Genomic DNA, 16,674 nt, shown 5'->3' with positions numbered 1-16,674 from the left:
ATCAGAACCCGGCACCATAGCAACCATAGTTGCTAAAGTCCTCGCCTTGCATGCGCTGGAATCTCAATTGGTGCCGGTTCGTGTCCTGGCTGCCCCACTTCCCATCCAGCTCCCTGCCTGTGACCTGGGAAAGCAGCAGAGAATGGTCTAAAGCCTTGGGACCCTGCACCGACGTGGGAGACCTGGAAGAAGCTCCTGGCTTTGGATCAGCTCAGCTCTGGCTGTTGTGGCCATTCTGCTGCTGCTGCTCTCCCAGGCAGAGTGCAGTGAGCTGGCTTCAAAGGAAAGAAACTGGGACTTGAACCTACACTCTGATATGGGATGCGGGTGGCAGTGTAATACACAGTGCCACAGCATAGGTCCAAGTTAACATCTCTTAACTCCATTCTTCCATGAGCTTTTACTGTTTTGTTTTGTTTTTAAAGATTTTTAGAGGAAGATCTTCCATCCGTTGATTCACTCCCCAAAGTGGCTGCAATGGCTGGAGCTAAGGCAATCCGAAGCCAGGAGCCCAGAGCCTCTTCCAGGTCTCCCACACAGGTGCCATCCTCGACTGCTTTCCCAGGCCACAAGCAGGGAGCTGGATTAGAACCGACATCCAGATGGGATCCCGGTGCATTCAAGGCAAAGACTTTAGCCAGTAGGCTACTGTGCCGGGCCCTTCCATGAACTTCTAGAAGTGCCCTCATTAGATGCGATTAAGCATACATAAAAAGCAGCATTAAAGATAGAGTTTTAAAATTATTAGCATAGTTTCAATCATGAATCCAAGTCACAGATGTGTTTGAGGTTAGACATGGAATTCAAATAGAGCAAGAGGGAATTCTGTCAGCCAGATGAGGCAGGCACGTGACTGTCAGGCAGTCACGCAGGCATGGTTGGAATATCAAGAAACCACTTCTGCAATGCTAAGGGAAAGATAATTTCAAAAAAATAAGAGGGTTAGTGACATAGTCAAAACACCTCCAAGGCCTCAGATAGCTTAGAAGTGAGCTTTGGAGATCTAGTAGCTAGTTTAAAGCCATTTCCACGGAGGAGGGAGTTGTCTCACAGTGGGTTGAGGAATAAGGCAGGAGAGAATGAGGAGCGGCAGTTTGATAAAACTGGGATGGAAGTTGTGATCACTTGAGGCCGAGCTAGACTGAATCGTTACTGCAGCCCTGGAAGGACGAGGCCAGAGGAAGGAACTAAAGTGAGAAGGGATTTGGAAGGTAAGACCCACCAGTGACAGATGCAGTAAGAATAGGAGTCTGCCACTTCTGGGGCTATTGTCTCATTTTTTCTTAGAGGACGTACAATCAGGGTCATTCCTTGAAAGTGAGGGGTGGCACTGGCCGTGACACAGACAAGCAGGGTTAGGTTGGGAATGGTGGCAAGGGACAAGTGACAGAACAGCTTCAGCGTGGCCCCTGAGGAAGGGTCTGTTGAGTGCCAGGGAAAAACTGTCGAGGATGCAGCAAACTCCTTAGGAGGGAAGAGCACAGAGCCAGAGCGGGCACAGAGATTGGGCAGAGCAGCCAGGGAACGGCAGGTGGGAACAGGAAGGTGGAGGGATGGAGGGGAGGCCCTTTCCCGAAAACGTGGAAGGATTTTTTTTTTTTCTTTACTAAGTTTGCACCTGAAAATACTGCTTTAAGAGCTTGGCATGAAAGTGTTCACATTCCACTTGGAGAGTGAATGAGCAGATGGAAGCTGTCTTCACTTGTCTCTGTCACTCTGCCTTTCAAATAAGAAGGAAAAAAAAAGTTAAAGATGCAAATATCATCATCTGATCATTGATCGTATGCTTTTGCTTTTTTTTTCTTAAAAACTCAAGTTTTTAAAAATTTGAAATGCATCCTAAATAGCAAGGGAGAGACAGAAGGAGAGAGAGAGACTTTCCATCCATTTGTTCACTCCCCATGTAGCTGCAATGGGTATGGCTGGGCCAGGCCAAAGCCCAGGAGTGGAAGTTGAGCCAGGTGTCCCACATAGGGTTGGCAGGGACCCAGGTATGTGGGCCATCCTCTGCTGCTTCCCCAGTTATGTTAGCAGGAAGCTGGGTCCAAAGTGGAGCAGTCCCAGGACTGGAATTGCTGATGCTCACGTGAGATGCCAGCCTCTAGGGCTGTGGCTTAATCCGCTGTGCTCCCAGAACTCAAACTGGTGCTCACATAGGATGCTGGTGTCTCAGGCAGCATCTTGCCCTATTACACACACCACAATGCTGGCCCCAAGGCAGAGGAATTTTTTATAAAATTCAGGTCAGTGGGGCCAATGTGGTGACATAGTGAGTGAGCAGCAGAGGGTGGCCTTTGTCCTTGGATGCTTAAACATACGTGGGAGACCCAGAAGAGCTTCTAGCTTCAGATAAGCCCAATTCTAGTCCATGTTGCCACTTGGGGAGTGAACCAGCAGATGGAACATGCCTCTTGCCTTTCAAATAAATAAAGGAATTTTTTTTTAAAAAGTGGGGTACTGGTGCCATGGCTCTACTGGTTAATCCTCCACCTTCAAGTGCCAAGATCCCATGTGGGTGTCCGAGATGCTCTACTTCCAATCCCACTGTTTATGGCTTGGAAAAGCAGTAGAGGATGGCCCAAAGCCTTGGACCTCTACAGCCACGCCAGACATCTGAAAGAGGCTCCTGGCTCCTGACTTCAGACTGGCTCAGCTCCAATCATCACGGGAGTGAACCAGTGGGTAGAAGATCTTTCTCTTTTTCCTTTTGTAAATCTGCCTTTCCAATAAAAATAAATAAATCTTTAAAAAAAAAAAAAAAAGGTTTCTGGACCATGTAAAGTGGAATTTAGCATTCCACTTTGTCCAACAGACATTTCCTGATGCCAAGCACCTGTGTTAGTCGTCCGCCTCCATCCCTGCACACCCCTCTATGTGGCAAGTGGGTAAGAGAACAAGAAGACAAAACCCCTCATCCCAGACTCTGTGGTTTCATTGCTTATCACAAATCACTCAGCTGTTTTCATATCCTTTCTTTGTCGCTTAGCCAGATAACAACTTTCTGACTCCATTCGACTTGAAATCTGAGCCCAACACCCAGCACCTATTCCACGCAAAGCCCTGAAGGAGACAGGAGCCTGGGGCAGCTGCGTCTAGACCGAGTTGAAAACCCTTGCCCACACACTGGCCCCTGCGGCGAGAGCGGCGTTGTCGCCTCTAGGGGGCGTTGAGGGCCGGGGAGCGCTGCTGCGCCTTTGAATTTTCCCTCTCCAGGGCCAAGTTAAATTCCAGAGCAGCACATACAGTGAGGATTTTTGTTTTCTTTCTTCCATCCCCAGCCCGGGTGGCGGCAGAGCTCAAAGGGTAGTCTGTTCTTGGGAGAAGACGGCGTCTGCCTCGCTCCCTAACCAGCCCTGATCAAATCCCAAGCAGCCGGTGCTTAGATAAGGCGTCTGAGAAACTTGAAGCCAACAGCCCGGCCTCTCATCAGCGACCAGCATCGCCGGCTGCAACCTGAGACAAGCTGCCCAGATGCCACAGTGATTGAGCGTTAAGTGGCATCAGAGTTTATAGCCTGGGCCTACGAACTTAGACAAAGAAGGTTTTCAGAAAGTCGGCTTGGGCCTTGAGCACTTGAGCTGTTTGGGGGCACTCGGCACATGTACCTGGCTTTAGGAGCATTGTTCTCCCCTAGCAAAGCCGTAAGGTAGGTTAATCCAGCCTTGTGGGCCACTCTCTCTCATGAGGGTTGCCTACAGTGTCCCCAGCAGGTGCGTGGGTTCTGTTGTATTAGATCGTGGGGAACGAACACCTCACCCCGTTTTCTGTCTATTTAGGGGAACACATCCTTAAAGCACGACCAAGCCTCTTGTGCTGGAGCTGGTGGTAGAGAGAAAGCGTGCTCCTTAATCACAGTGTTTATTGAATTAATTCTGGGCCGGACATGACAGCAGGAATACAGACCAATGAATGTAGAAAAAGCTTTGGTCACTGACAAACCCTAGAAGGGGTTAGAGAAACTACAGTTGGGAATGAGAGATGCGTGTGGAAGTGCTTCCTTTTCCAGGTAGGGGTTGGTATTGTGGCATCAAGCCATTGCCTGCAAGGTTACCAACATGTACGGGTGCCAGTTGGAGTCCCGGCTGCTCCACTCCCAATCCAGCTCCCTATTTGTCACAGGGGCAAGCAGTAGAGGATGACTCAAGTCCCTGGGCACCAGCACCCATGAGGGAGACCTGGAAGAAGCTCCTGGCTTTGGGCCGGCCTAGCTCCAGCCATTGCAGTCATTTGGGGGAATGAACCAGTGGAAGGGAAGACCTTTCTCTTTCCATCTATCCCTTTCTCGCTGTAAAGTCTGCCTTTTCAAATAAAAAAAACAGTGGGAAACCAGCTTTGCCCAGAGGCCCAGAGACTTGTTGCAGCTTATTCTAGAAAAGCTGAGAACACCCACAGAGCTGCTGAAGGTGGTGCCAGAGAGCTAAGGCATGTGAGACAGCTGCCGCCAAGGCCAGCGTCAGCCCAGCCTTCCTCATGCCGAAGCCTGTGGCTCTGTCCAGGGAGAAGCCTGTACTCAGTGGAATGGGCAGCCCCTGCGTCCACAGCGGCCCACACAGCTTCTGCCGTGACTTGGGAAGCATGCCCCCAGAGCCGTGGTCCTGAAGGCTCAGCAGACTGCAAGGTAGAGAGAGGAGAATTTGGGTTTTTTTGATGAGAGAGACACGGGGTGGCATGCCAGGGAGAGCTCATACCGATCATGTTCCAGCAACGACATCGAAGCAGCCAGCAGCGCCGTTCACCCCATCTCCAGGTGAGTTTCCCAGCAACTAAGCAACCTGGAGTGGAGGGAGCTACAGTAATTGGTATGATTCAGTTGAAAAACCTCAGCAAGTTAAAGTTAATTTTTTTGACTTGTATAATTGTCTCTTGGCTGGCTGGGGGAATCCTTTTCCCTGAGGGAAGCAGGCAGAAAGAGTGCTTGTAATAATTTGGAGACATTCCCACTGCAGACTGGAAAAGGAAGCAAGACCTAGCAATAGATGCCAAACTTAGAACTTCAAAGCACACAGTTCTGCTTTGGGTTACCCCTCACCATTGGCTGCGGACTGGATCAACCACTTGCTTGTTCGGTAGTGAAGTCATAAGTTTTGTGTATGTGGACTGCCTGGGATCTTTGGCAGCCAGGGAGCTTTATTTTGACGCTCGGAATAACATCTCTGCCCTCTCTTTTCTTTGGCATCTTTCATGTGATTCCTTTGTGCCATGGAATCTTGTACGGTATTCTTCTACAAGGATAGAATGTTTCCCAGTCTAATGGGCAAAGTTTGTGTGGGACCCCAGAAGGAGAAAGGCTTGTGGGGGGCTATGCCAGAACTCATATCATGCTTTCCCATCATCCCCAGGACCCGGAGAAACAAATTAGGAAGCAGTCATCGAGGGGCTCCATCCTCTTCCCAGCTCATCCTCCCTCTCAGCAACCTGTAGAGAGAGCCCTAGGAAAGCCCATCTCCGTGGGGAGGATCAGATCAGCTGGTGTTGTTGTGGAGGGAGCGGGTGAGAAGAATCGTCAAGAGGCTGGATGAGTTACGGAGGTGCTGGAGGTGAGCTCAGAGTTTCCAGGATGAATCTGCCTCTCCAGGGGAACTTCCAGGAGGGAACACAGGGGAAGGGGCACAGCCCTGGATGGGAAGTTGGAATGTCTGAGCTGGCGTCTCATCTAAGATCCCACGGCACCACATGAGCTTGAGTGAGTTGTTGAACCCATTTCGTCTACTGCAAATCAGTGAAATCCATACCTAACGAGTTCTGTGATTTGCACGAGTTAAGAGCAATACATAAAATGTTCACCAAGGTGACTGTGGCACTTAGGGGCTGGGACAGCTACAGCACTGTTCTTTTCTTAGGAGTTGTCTCTAAGAAAAGGAACCAGGTCCATTCACATCTCAGGCTAAGATATTACTTGGGCCCAGCGATGTAGCCTTGTGGATAACATCTTCACCTTGCATGTGCCAAGATCCCATACGGGTGCAGGTTCCTATCCCGGCTGCTCCACTCCCCATTCAGCTCCCTGCCTGTGGCCTGGGAAAGCAGTCAAGGACAGCCCAAAGCCTTGGGACCCTGCACCCACGTGGGAGACCCAGAAGAGACGGTTGGCTCCTGGATTTGGATTGGCTCAGCTCTGGCCGTTACAACTGTGTGGGTGGATGGAGTTCCAGGCTCCTGGCTTTGGCCTGGCCCATCCTCAGCCCCAGCCACTGTGGTCATTTGGGAATAAATCAGCAGATAGAAGCTCTCTCGCTCTCTGTTTCTCCCTTTTTCTGTAACTCTGCTTTTTAAAATTCAATCAATCAATCAATGGATCAATCGATCAAACAAACTTAAAAACACAAACAAGTTCCCGGGCTCCTACAGTTGTGGACATTTGGGAAATGAACCAGCAAATGCTAACAGTTTTCCTCTCTCCTTGTGTGTGTGTGTCTGCCTTTAAAATTAATTAAGAAAAAAAAACAAAAAACAAGGGCCTGGCCTGGTGACCTAGTGGCTGAAATCCTCACCTTGAACGTGCCAGGATCCCATATGGACGCCAGTTCTAATCCCGGCAGTTCCAGTTCCCATCCAGCTCCCTGCCTGTGGCCTGGGAAAGCGGTCGAGGACGGCCCAAACCTTGGGACCCTGCAACCACGTGGGAGACCCGGAAGAGCTCCTGGCTCCTGGCTTAGGATCTGCACAGTACCAGCCGTTGTGGTCACTTGGGGAGTAAATCATCAGACGGAAGATCTTCCTCTCTGTCTCTCCTCTCTGTATATCTGACTTTGCAATAAAAATAAATAAATCTTTAAAAAAATACAAATAGAATAAAAGTGAGGATTGAAGGCAAAAAACTAAGAGGTACAGGGTAATTTCTTTTGTCTTTTGAATTTCTTTGGAATTTACCCTTTGGAACAAAAAACTGGTCTTAAAGAGTCAGATTTCTTTACCTGTGACATAGCTCTTTTCCTCAACTAAGCAGCATGCTCCTTGTTTTATATCTTTCTCAGTTCCAACTTAATAGATGTTTTGAGCTTGGTCTAATGAAGTGATTTTATGAGTTCTCTCAAGAGGACCAGTCTGGAGGAGAGAATGGAATGGGACTGCCACCTGCTCCATGACAACACGTGACAGTGATGCAGTCCAGTCCTTTGCTGAGCTGTTTTCGATGACTGAGAGATGTGAGCTTCTCCTACTATGTTTTTTTTTTAAAGATTAATTCTTTCTTTCTTTTTTTTTTTTTTGAAAGGACAATTTATAGAGAAAAGGAGTGACAGAGAGAAAGATCTTCTAGGTCACTCCCCAAATGGCCCCAATAGCTGAGCTGAGCTGATCCAAAGCCAGGAGCCTGGAGATTCTTTGGGTCTCCCACAGCAGGTGCCGGATCCCAAGGCTTTGGGCTGTCCTTGACTGCCTTCCCAGACCACAAGCAGGGAGATGGATGGTAAGTGGAGCAGCCAGGACACGAACTGGTGCCCAAGTGGGATGCCAGTACTTGAAAGTAGAGGATTAATTAGTTGAGCTATTGCGCCAGCCCCAAGTTTCTCCCACAAGTGAAGCTCTACAAGCAAGCTGGACAAACAGGCCACAATGAAAGCAAGTCCCAGCACGCCAGCGAGGGAGAAGATAGTTCCACTAAAGTTCCAAAGAGGACGGGAACTGAGGACTGTGCTAGTCCCAGAAAGCTTTCCTAGATCTGCAGGGGATCTTGGAGAAAGGGTCAGGTTTGATTACCCAGAAAAAGAACTGTTGGAGGGCAGTGGATGGGCTCATTGTAGCTGGAGCACGTTCCATATGGGCGCATACAGTTGCAGAGGGTTAGAAGGCTTTGAATCCAGACTTACGGTTTGTACTGGGAAGTCATTAAGTATTTATGAGCAGGTGTGTAGGAGACATCACCAAATGTTATAAAGGGCAGCTACTGGCAATGGAGAGGAGGCTGGGGGATGGCTGCGAGTTGGGGTGCTGGGCAGGGAAAATGAGTCTTGTAGAAGCTGTTGGGCCTGTGAACCTCCAGCTAAAGTAGCTGCAGACAGAAAAAGCCAAAGCACTCTTTTCTGAAAACCTCTGTCTTGAAATAGTATTTGTATGATTTTAAAAATGTCCAGAAACACCCTTTTTTCATGTTTATTCATTTGAAAGGCAGAACAGTAGGGCTGGCGCCACCATCTGCAATGCTGGTACCCCATATGGGCACTGGGTTGAGTCCCAGCTGCTCCACTTTCGTTCCAGCTCCCTGCTTACAGCCTCGGAAAGCAGCAGAAGATGGGTCAAGTGCCTTGAATCCACATGGGAGACCTAGAGGAGGCTCCTGGCTCCTGGCTTTGGATCAGCACAGCTCTGGCTCTTGTACCTATTTGGGGAGTGAACCAGTGGATGCAAGATCTCTCTCTCTGTGTCTCTCCTCTCTATTATTCTGCCTTTCCAATAAAAAAAATAAATATTTATTTTTATTGGAAAGTCAGCTATGTGGGAGGAGGAGAGACAGAGAAGAAGATCTTTCATCTGCTGATTCACTTCCCAAGTGACCGCAATGGCTGGACCTGAGCTGATCTAAAGCCAGGAGCCAGGAACTTCCTCCAGGTCTCCCATATGGGTGCAGGGTCCCACTGCTGTCCCAGGCCACAAGCAGAGAGCTGGATGGGAAGCGGGGTAGCCAGGACATGAACTGGTGGGTGCCCATATGGGATCCTGCTGCGTACAAGACGAGGACTTTAGCCATTAGGCTACCGTGCCAGCCCTCATGTTTGTTTTTAAAGGCAGAGAGGGAGCGCTTCCTTGTGCTGTTTCACTTACCAAATGTCCAAAATCGCTGGCACTGGGCCAGGCTGAAGCCAGAAGCTGGGAACGGCATAAAGGTCTCCAAGCAGACTTACTTTTATCTGCTGCCTCCCAGGGAGCTGTCAGCAGGTAGCTGCAAGGGAATCTGTGACTCAAAACCACGCTGGGATCTGGGATGCAGGCTCTCCAAGGTGACTTAACCTGGCCCTGGAACACAGCGGACCTCCAGTGTCTTCGTGGCTTCCTGACATTTTTTTCCCAGGAAACAGGAGTGGGAGAGACTTCACTCTTACGGCTGAATGGACTAGGGCAGTTCACTTTGTCCTCCGCCCCTCGGAGAACTTTAATTAGCTCATTTAAATCAGATAATAAGGGTTCACCTGCTGGAAGGCATTGCTTATCTTTTCAACTCCAACAGTTTTTTTTTTTTTTAACGTTTGTGGATTTCGGAACCCTCCAAGTCTACTTTCTCCCAACAGCTATTCCTTTCCAGCGTCCGGAGTTCCCCAGGAGAACTTACTCCCCCATTCCCGTGTCTTAGAGATGTGGGTGAGGAAGAGTCTGGCCTGGAGACAGTCTAATGTCCACTGCCTGCCAGGTGATGGGTCTTTTCACGCCGTCAAGTAGGCAGACTAGAGGCCAGGGCAATGAGGTTAGGTCAGAAGCCCAAAGCCTTGGGTGCTACTTCCCAGCGCACCTGCCTCCGCCTCGCCCTTGCTTGGGAGGACACTCGAACTCCTCGGACGCTCGGAGTCTAGAGCAGCTCGCCCACTCCTTCCCAACCCGGGTGTGTACCAGAGGCGCGTTCCCGGGCCCCATGCTCCTGCCCTTCCCTAAGGGCGGCCAAGGAGGCACTTCCCGCTCCCCTCGGCTCTTGGGGGCGGAGCCCACCTGTGCCCGAGGGCGGAGCCTAGGCGGAGGCGGGACAGGTGGGCGAGGTGGTGCCCAGCGCTGGAGAAAGAGCTCGAGCTGGAGGAGGCGCGAGGAGAGGCAGGCGGGCAGGCAGGCAGGCAGGCACCCCCGGCAGCGAGAGAGCGCGAGCGGGGCAGAGGGAGGCAGCGAGCCGGCGACTGGAGAGGCGTGGAGAGCAGAGCCGGGCGCCGAGGACGCTCGGGGAGGAGGGGCCGCCTCTGCTCCCCGAAGGGATCTGTGAGGCGCCCGCTCGGCCCGGGGACCCTCGCACGCAGAGCATGGGCCGGCGCCCCGCCGGGAAGCGGCCGGGGAAGGTGGCCTTGGCGCAGCCCTGAGGCGCGGGGCTGCGGCTCGGGGCGCCCGTGGCGCTGGGCCTGGCCGGGGCGGGGGGCTGGGTGCGGAGCAGCCCTCGCTGGCGGCGGCCGCCTCGGCGCCGCGCCATGGGGAGCCCCCGGGCCGCGCTGCTGCTGCTGCTCCTGCGCCCGGCCAAGCTGCTGCGGAGACGCTTCCGGCTGCTGCTGGCACTCGCCCTGGTGTCCGTGGGGCTCTGGACTCTGTATCTGGAGCTGGTGGCGTCTGCGCAGGTCGGCGGGAATCCCTTGAACCGGAGTAAGTAGTGCTGGGGTGAGGAGGGGGGTCGAGGGCGGGCGGAGGGGACGGTAGCCCAGGGGAGCCCGCGCTGGGGGACTCCACCGCGGCTCCTCCATCCTGCTTTCCGACTCGGCTTCCCCTCCAGGTGCCGGGCGCCGCCCCGCGCCGCCGCGGGGAGAGCCACGGAGCCCGAGCGCCGAGTTCCCGAGCCCCGGCCTTGCCTGCCTGCCATGTGGGGCCGGGACATCCTCGCCTGTCCCGGGAGAGATGCGCCTGGTGAGGCGCGGCGCTGTGGGAGACTTGCGGTCTGCCGTCCCTGGCCGCATCCCTACTGAGGTCGCGCGTTCCCGCGGTGGGCCCCAAACTTTGCCCCCCAGCCGGCTCGCTCCCAACCCCCACGTCTCCCTCCGGCCGCATCTCCGGGGCTGCCTTTTTAACAATGCCTTGGAGAACCACCTCTTCACCCTCTTCCCACGCATACTTCCCCTCTTCCTGCGGATCCCTCAGTGTCCGCCCCTGCCACCCTCATGCTGGTTTTCTGAGGCCTCCTTGGGACCGCTGCAGAAGCCACCACGTTCCCCAGATCTGGTCTGGCTTGGGGGTGTGTGGGGGGTGCACACGTGCCGCCCATGGGCCAGCAGCGCCCGGATTCCCACTTGCTGTTACTATACCGTAGTCCCTCCTAGGAAAGCAACGGCATACCTCAGTTTCCCTTTTTTGGTTCAAGAGACATGGGTATCCCAGGTGATGTGAGAGACCTCACGAAGTAAACAAACCCCAAAACCAAACCTGGTGTCAGGGTCTAAGCTGAGTGTGATAGCAGGGAAAAGAGGGGAGAAGAAATGCCTGGCGTTTGCAGGTGCCCTTCCAAACCTGAGGAACACGCTGGCCTCCCTGCCTGCCTCATTCCCCCCTTGCTGGAAGCTGGGACTGTAGCATGAAATTGCTGACCAGAGGCTCTACCCAGCGTTGGGTGTGGTGCCTAGCCTGTCTCCTCTGGCCAAGAAGAGGGAATTACTGGGGACAGGTTGGAGCTGTGTATTTATGGTCTAACCACTCAGTGTGTGGCAGTGGAAATAATTCCGGCTGTGAGCTGGGAAATGGGGGTTCCAATCTTAGCTCTGCCACTCATTTCCCCCTCCTCCTCATGGGGGAGGGGGCGTGGGGGGGACTCAAGGGAGCATGCTGGACAATGCCCAGGTGAAACAGCATGTGACGTTAAGAGATCCTCAGATGTGTAGCAAGCCACGTCCTGGGAGTGTTTTCAGTCCCAGAGAGAGCCCTGCCCAGAAGGGTCCTTTCCGAGGACAGCCACCTGCTGACCCTTCCCTCCCAGAGTCCTTCTCCCCAAAGACAACAGGTGCCTCTACTTTCCCACAACACTCTAGCCCCCTCAGGTCCAAGTACAGACAGGAAACCGAGGAGAAAGCTCTTCCTGTGTCCTCGTGAGTTCGCCTCTTCTCAGTGTAGCCATCAGTGAGTGTGTGTGTATGCTTGTGCACAAGTGATGGGCAGCGCGATCCTCTGCACAAATGAAAAACAGAGGGAGTTGCTTTGTGGCCCCAAGTTGGTGACCTTCCTCCCTCCCCCTCTTCCTTCATCTCATCTCCAGGAACAGGTTTCAGGGGCTGCGAGAGGGGAGTGTCATCCTATCATCGCCTGGCTCCTGTTGCCTTTCTCATTCCGAGCCACTGGTTCTTGGGTCTTTCCATCATGGACGAATCTGATAAAATGGTCTGGGTCTTTGTTTCCATTTCCAAATGAAAACTTTTCCAAACTTGGTCGTTTGGAGCAGGCTTGCTGTGTCGCTGGTTTTTGTTTTAACCAGAGGCACAGCCTGGCCCCTGCGGATCCCATGCCTTCATCTTCTTAGCTTGTTCGAAACCACAAAGTCCATGGGCCATGCAGGGCGGCCGTGACCTCTTGAGTTCCAATCCCTCCTTGATTTACCCGAGGAGGAATTTCACACGGCGGCTGTGGTGTGTCTCCATCACTCATTCTTTTTTTGTTGTCCTGAAGCCTAGACAACTTTTATCAAAATTCCCGCTTGTCCCATGGATTGCACTCCTAGTTTAGAGGTGAGCCTCTGGAGGGGTCAAGGAAGGGGGCTGTGCCCACTTCCTCCTGTGCGACAAGGGGCACTGGCCTTGCTGCTCCCAGGACTGCACTGTGGCTTTGGCCAAAGCCACCAGAACCCCGTCTTGGCACTGCTTCCCAGCCAGCCACCCTGTTCCTCTTCCGAGCAGGCTGTGCCAGCTCACTCCACCACCAGCTTGCCTGTCTCATCGGTCGGGCCAAGCTGTATTCCCTAGAACCTCTCATTTGCCTGCCTCTGGGTGAGTGGCACAAGGATCCTGCTGGAAGAAGTGCGTGGAGAGATGGCGATCACAGACTCTGGGGTGGGAAAGTAATAACAGGGGAGTTAGTTTCCTGCCTCGTCCTCATGAAATAACCCAGTATTTTAAGATGCAGATGATGTACAATTTGGGCTCTGTATGGAGAAAAGGATATGACCACAATTGGAGTGGCTTTGGGGAAAAACAACCAAAATCATTAACATATAGAAAATGGGTCCCCTGGATCAAAGAATTAGGTCCGCTCACTCACTCACTGATGCAAGTGTTGATTTATGCCTGTCTCACACAGGGTATGGTGCTAGGTCATTTGGATGTGATAACCAGGATATGGCTTCTGCCCTCAAGCCTAGCTGCTCACATAAAAATAATCATAAGATACTAGGTGTGTTTTTCAAGTGTAGCACCTAGAAGTTTCTTTCTGTGACACTTCTGAACATGCGGCACCATTCTATTGACTTTAAAATGCATATATATAAATATATATATACAATTTAAAAGGCAGATTTTTAAAAAGATTTATTTATTTTCATTGGAAAGTCAGATTTTTATAGAGAAAGATACAGAGAGAAAGATCTTCCATCCACTGGTTCACTTTCCAAGTGGCCGCAATGACTGGAGCTGAGCCAATCTGAAGCCAGAAACTTCTTCCGGGTCTCCCACGCGGGTGCAGGATCCCAAAGCTTTCCCAGGTCGCAAGAAGGGAGCTGGATGGGAAGTAGAGCTGCTGGGATACAAACTGGTACCCATATGGGATCCTGGCAATGTAAGGTGAGGACTTTCGCCACTAGGCTACTGTACCTGGCCTTGTCCCATCAACTTTTAATAGTCCACTGGGGGATCTGGAAGAGTTATTGATAAGATTTTGGATGCAGAAAGAGGGACAAAAGAGCAGCAGCCACGAAGACAAGATCAAGGACCACCGAGAGCTGCACTTGGGAGGCAGGGCCATCTGGTGGGGGCCATGGGACGGCACTGTTATGGAAGGCTTCTGAAGGCCGGCTTTGAGGGTGCGATTTGTTCCAGAGAAAGCAGATAGCCATTGAGAGGTTCAGAATAGTTTAACATCATAGGACGAAGAGAAAAGGGTAGTGAGTAGTGAAACTATCGACAAATCTTGGGGTGTGGGTGAGGGATGCTGGAACAGTTCCTGAGGGTCCCCTGCTGTGGCTGCACATTAACCCTGTAGCCGCTGGGCTGTGCCGGTGTCCTGGAGCGATTGCCGTATGCCTACTCTCTCCCAAGTATTTCTGTATTTTTGTATATAGTTGAGCTAGTATATACTGGTTGAAAAGTGGCCCTGGGAGCATAGTCATATTGAAAGTTAAAGATTGTCCATTGTGGCAGGTTTTAACAAGCCATACCCATTTGTTCAAATTGGATTAGCCAAGGTTCTGCCTGAGGCAGAGGTCTGAGCTGAAACAGTTTCTAAGTTCCCTGCTTTCTAAGTGACCTGCTGCGGGTGATCAGCTTGGTGCCAGAGCCAGACTGTGACTTTCAGGCATGAGACCAGAGGTAAAGGAAAACACACACACACACACACACACACACACACACAGAATGTTCTGGTCTCTTCTAGAACTCTCTAGGCTGGGTCTGACATGTTCTCATGTCAGTGTGAGCTGAACCCCGAAGGGATTTCCAGCGCAGGGCTGATCAGTGATGTTGGCTGCCTTTTACCAACAGACACCTTGTCTTTCATGCTGTTTCTTGTGATCCCTGTTGATGTCAGGCAAGCACACACCCTTCCCCTCTCACGGTCCCCACTGCCATTCCAATGGAAAAGGACAGAAACACTCCATGGCAGAGGTAACTCAGGGCAGAGGTGTAATCTGAGACACAGGCGAGGAGCAAATGAGACAGATGTGTGGGTAGAACGGGGATAGAGTGGCTTAGGGTTTAACTCAGAGCAGAGGCAGGCTCAGAGCATCCCATGGGCTGGGGCTGTATTTCCCAAGCCCTGGTGGACTGGCCTCTCTTTCTCATGAAACCCCTTCCTGACTGTTTTTCCCAGTGCCCCATTTCCCTCTCTTGTCACTGACCTGCTCACTTGGCTGCTGGGTGTATCTTCAGGTCAGTATTGAAGGCCTGGGTACGTGCAAGGCACTCAGAGAAGTACTTACTGGTTATGAATGGCCAGCTCTGAATTTTAAAATCACCTGATGTTTTCCACTGGCGGATACTCTGTTTATCAGTGACCGACCCAAGAATAGAACCTAGGAATTCTTGTTCCCTGTACCATAAAACAGATAAACAACAATGGCCTTTGCATTCAAATGAACAGATAAGAACCCAACCAATAATACTTTTTCATCTGTGTGCTTTTCTTGGGGCCCACCACCATTGGCGCCAGGAACACAGACAGCCTTTAAGGATAGGTGACCTTGCTGTATGTATTTGGTAGCTGTCCTTTTGGCCTGGCTCTTTGCAGTCCCTGCCCTGGTGTGACCAGCAGAATCGCAGCACCATGGCTGCCATCTTGGTCTTGTTCCCTCCCCACTGACCCCCGCACCCCTGACTTGGGCATCCCCGGGTAAGCCAAACCCGGTTCTCCTGCCCAGACAGTGGTTGCTGGAGTTGCCTGCCACTCCCTGTCCCTGTGTGGGTTTAACTGCTTTGCAGCCCTAAGGTCTTCTAAAACCACCCGCTCTGTGTTGGTGTTGGGGAGTGGCTGCTAGGTGTTCTGCAGTAATTTTCCAGGCCACAGAGCCGGGTCTCTCCTGCTAGTTCCTAAGCTTTATGGAGCAGAGCAGCCCCGAGCAGCGCAGTCGCTGTAGGTGAGTTTGCTTTGGAAGAGGGCCTAGAGGCTGTTCTTGGAGTTGGCTGTTCTTGGTCGAGGTCTCGCCTGAGTTCTTGTAGTCTCAAAAGCTACTGTCTCATTTTCCACAAACATTTTTCTTTATGTAAAGAGGATGAGGTCTAAACAAGGTGAACCACGGCTGTGAAGTTTTTAGAGATTCCTACTTTTGCCTTCGGCGATTCACTAAAATGAATAATTTGTATGTTACCCAAAACAAAAATTTCTACTGGAAGAGGTGGGCATGACTTGAGCGGTGTATGTAAATATTGGGCACTGAATATGTTGTGTATTTTGAGCCGAGTACTCTAAGGTTGTAAAAAGTGATGTTTCTTATTTTTATAATTTTAATTTTTTTATGCTAAATGTTTTACATCTTTTTAAGAAAAAGATTTATTTATTTAGTTGAAAGGCACAGTTACAGAGCAAGAGAAAGGGAGAGAGATCTTCTATCTGCCAGGGCTAGTCTGACCTGAAGCCAGGAGTCAGGAACTTCTTCCGAGTCTCCCAAGCGGGTGTAGAAGCCCAAGGACCTGGGTCGTGATCAGGGAGCTGCATTGGATGTGGAGCACCCAGGATTCAAATCAGTGCTCGTCTAGGATGGTGACCACCTAAGCTGCGGCTTTACCTTCTGTACGTTGGCTCCAATGTGAAAAGTTCTCAATCTGGTCGACAGTTTAATTTTCTATTATTATTGGTTAAATTGTTTTAACTTGTTTACTTGACAGCTAGACAGAGACAGATGCAGAGAGCATGCATGTTCCTAATCAATGGTTTGCTCCCCAAATGATTAAGACAGCTGGGACTGGGCCAAAGCTGGGAGCCAGGCTTTGAATTCAGGTCTCTCAAATGGGTGGCAAGAACCCAATTACTTGAGTTGTCACTATTGTCTCCCAGGGTCTTAAATAGCAAAAAGCTGGAATCAGAATCCAGGCACTCCAATGTGAGGAATAGGCCAGGAGCCTGGGAGTTCATCTGGACCTTGCATGTGGGTGGCAGGGGCCCAAGCACTTGAGCCATTTCGTGCTGCTTTCCTGGACACGTTAACAGGGAGCTGGATAGGTAGTAGAGCAGCCAGAACTCGAACTGATTATCTGCATGGATGTAGACAGTGTGTGTCTCTGCTGTGTCATATTGCTGACCCCTGTTTAGGCTAATTGAAAAGGTAATAACCCCCTATATTAACTCGTTACCTCTTTTTGTATCAAGACTTTCAAAAATTTATATTTTTCTGATTGATACTGGTATCTATGCCACTGTTGTTAAAAAAACAGT

The 16,674-nt window shown here is 51.2% G+C and overlaps 1 protein-coding gene across 3 annotated transcripts in view; it reads left to right on the top strand.

Moving 5' to 3' along the window:
• Nucleotides 1-9,773: 9,773 nt before the first annotated feature.
• The window catches only part of B4GALNT3 (beta-1,4-N-acetyl-galactosaminyltransferase 3), a 90,120-nt gene continuing 83,219 nt past the window's right edge, over nucleotides 9,774-16,674 (top strand). For all 3 annotated transcript variants that reach the window (XR_009244317.1, XM_058655921.1, XM_004599050.2), the window contains exon 1: nucleotides 9,774-10,266. Coding sequence is in view for 2 of the 3 variants with exons in the window: in XM_058655921.1 (XP_058511904.1) it covers nucleotides 10,098-10,266 (169 nt within the window). In the remaining variant the exon portion in view is untranslated. The remainder of the gene's footprint in view (nucleotides 10,267-16,674) is intronic.

The sequence above is a fragment of the Ochotona princeps genome, chromosome 27, assembly GCF_030435755.1.
Source record: "Ochotona princeps isolate mOchPri1 chromosome 27, mOchPri1.hap1, whole genome shotgun sequence".
Lineage (NCBI taxonomy): Eukaryota > Metazoa > Chordata > Mammalia > Lagomorpha > Ochotonidae > Ochotona > Ochotona princeps.
Note: the sequence above shows the minus strand (reverse complement) of the source record. Positions and strands in the feature narration are given on the sequence as shown.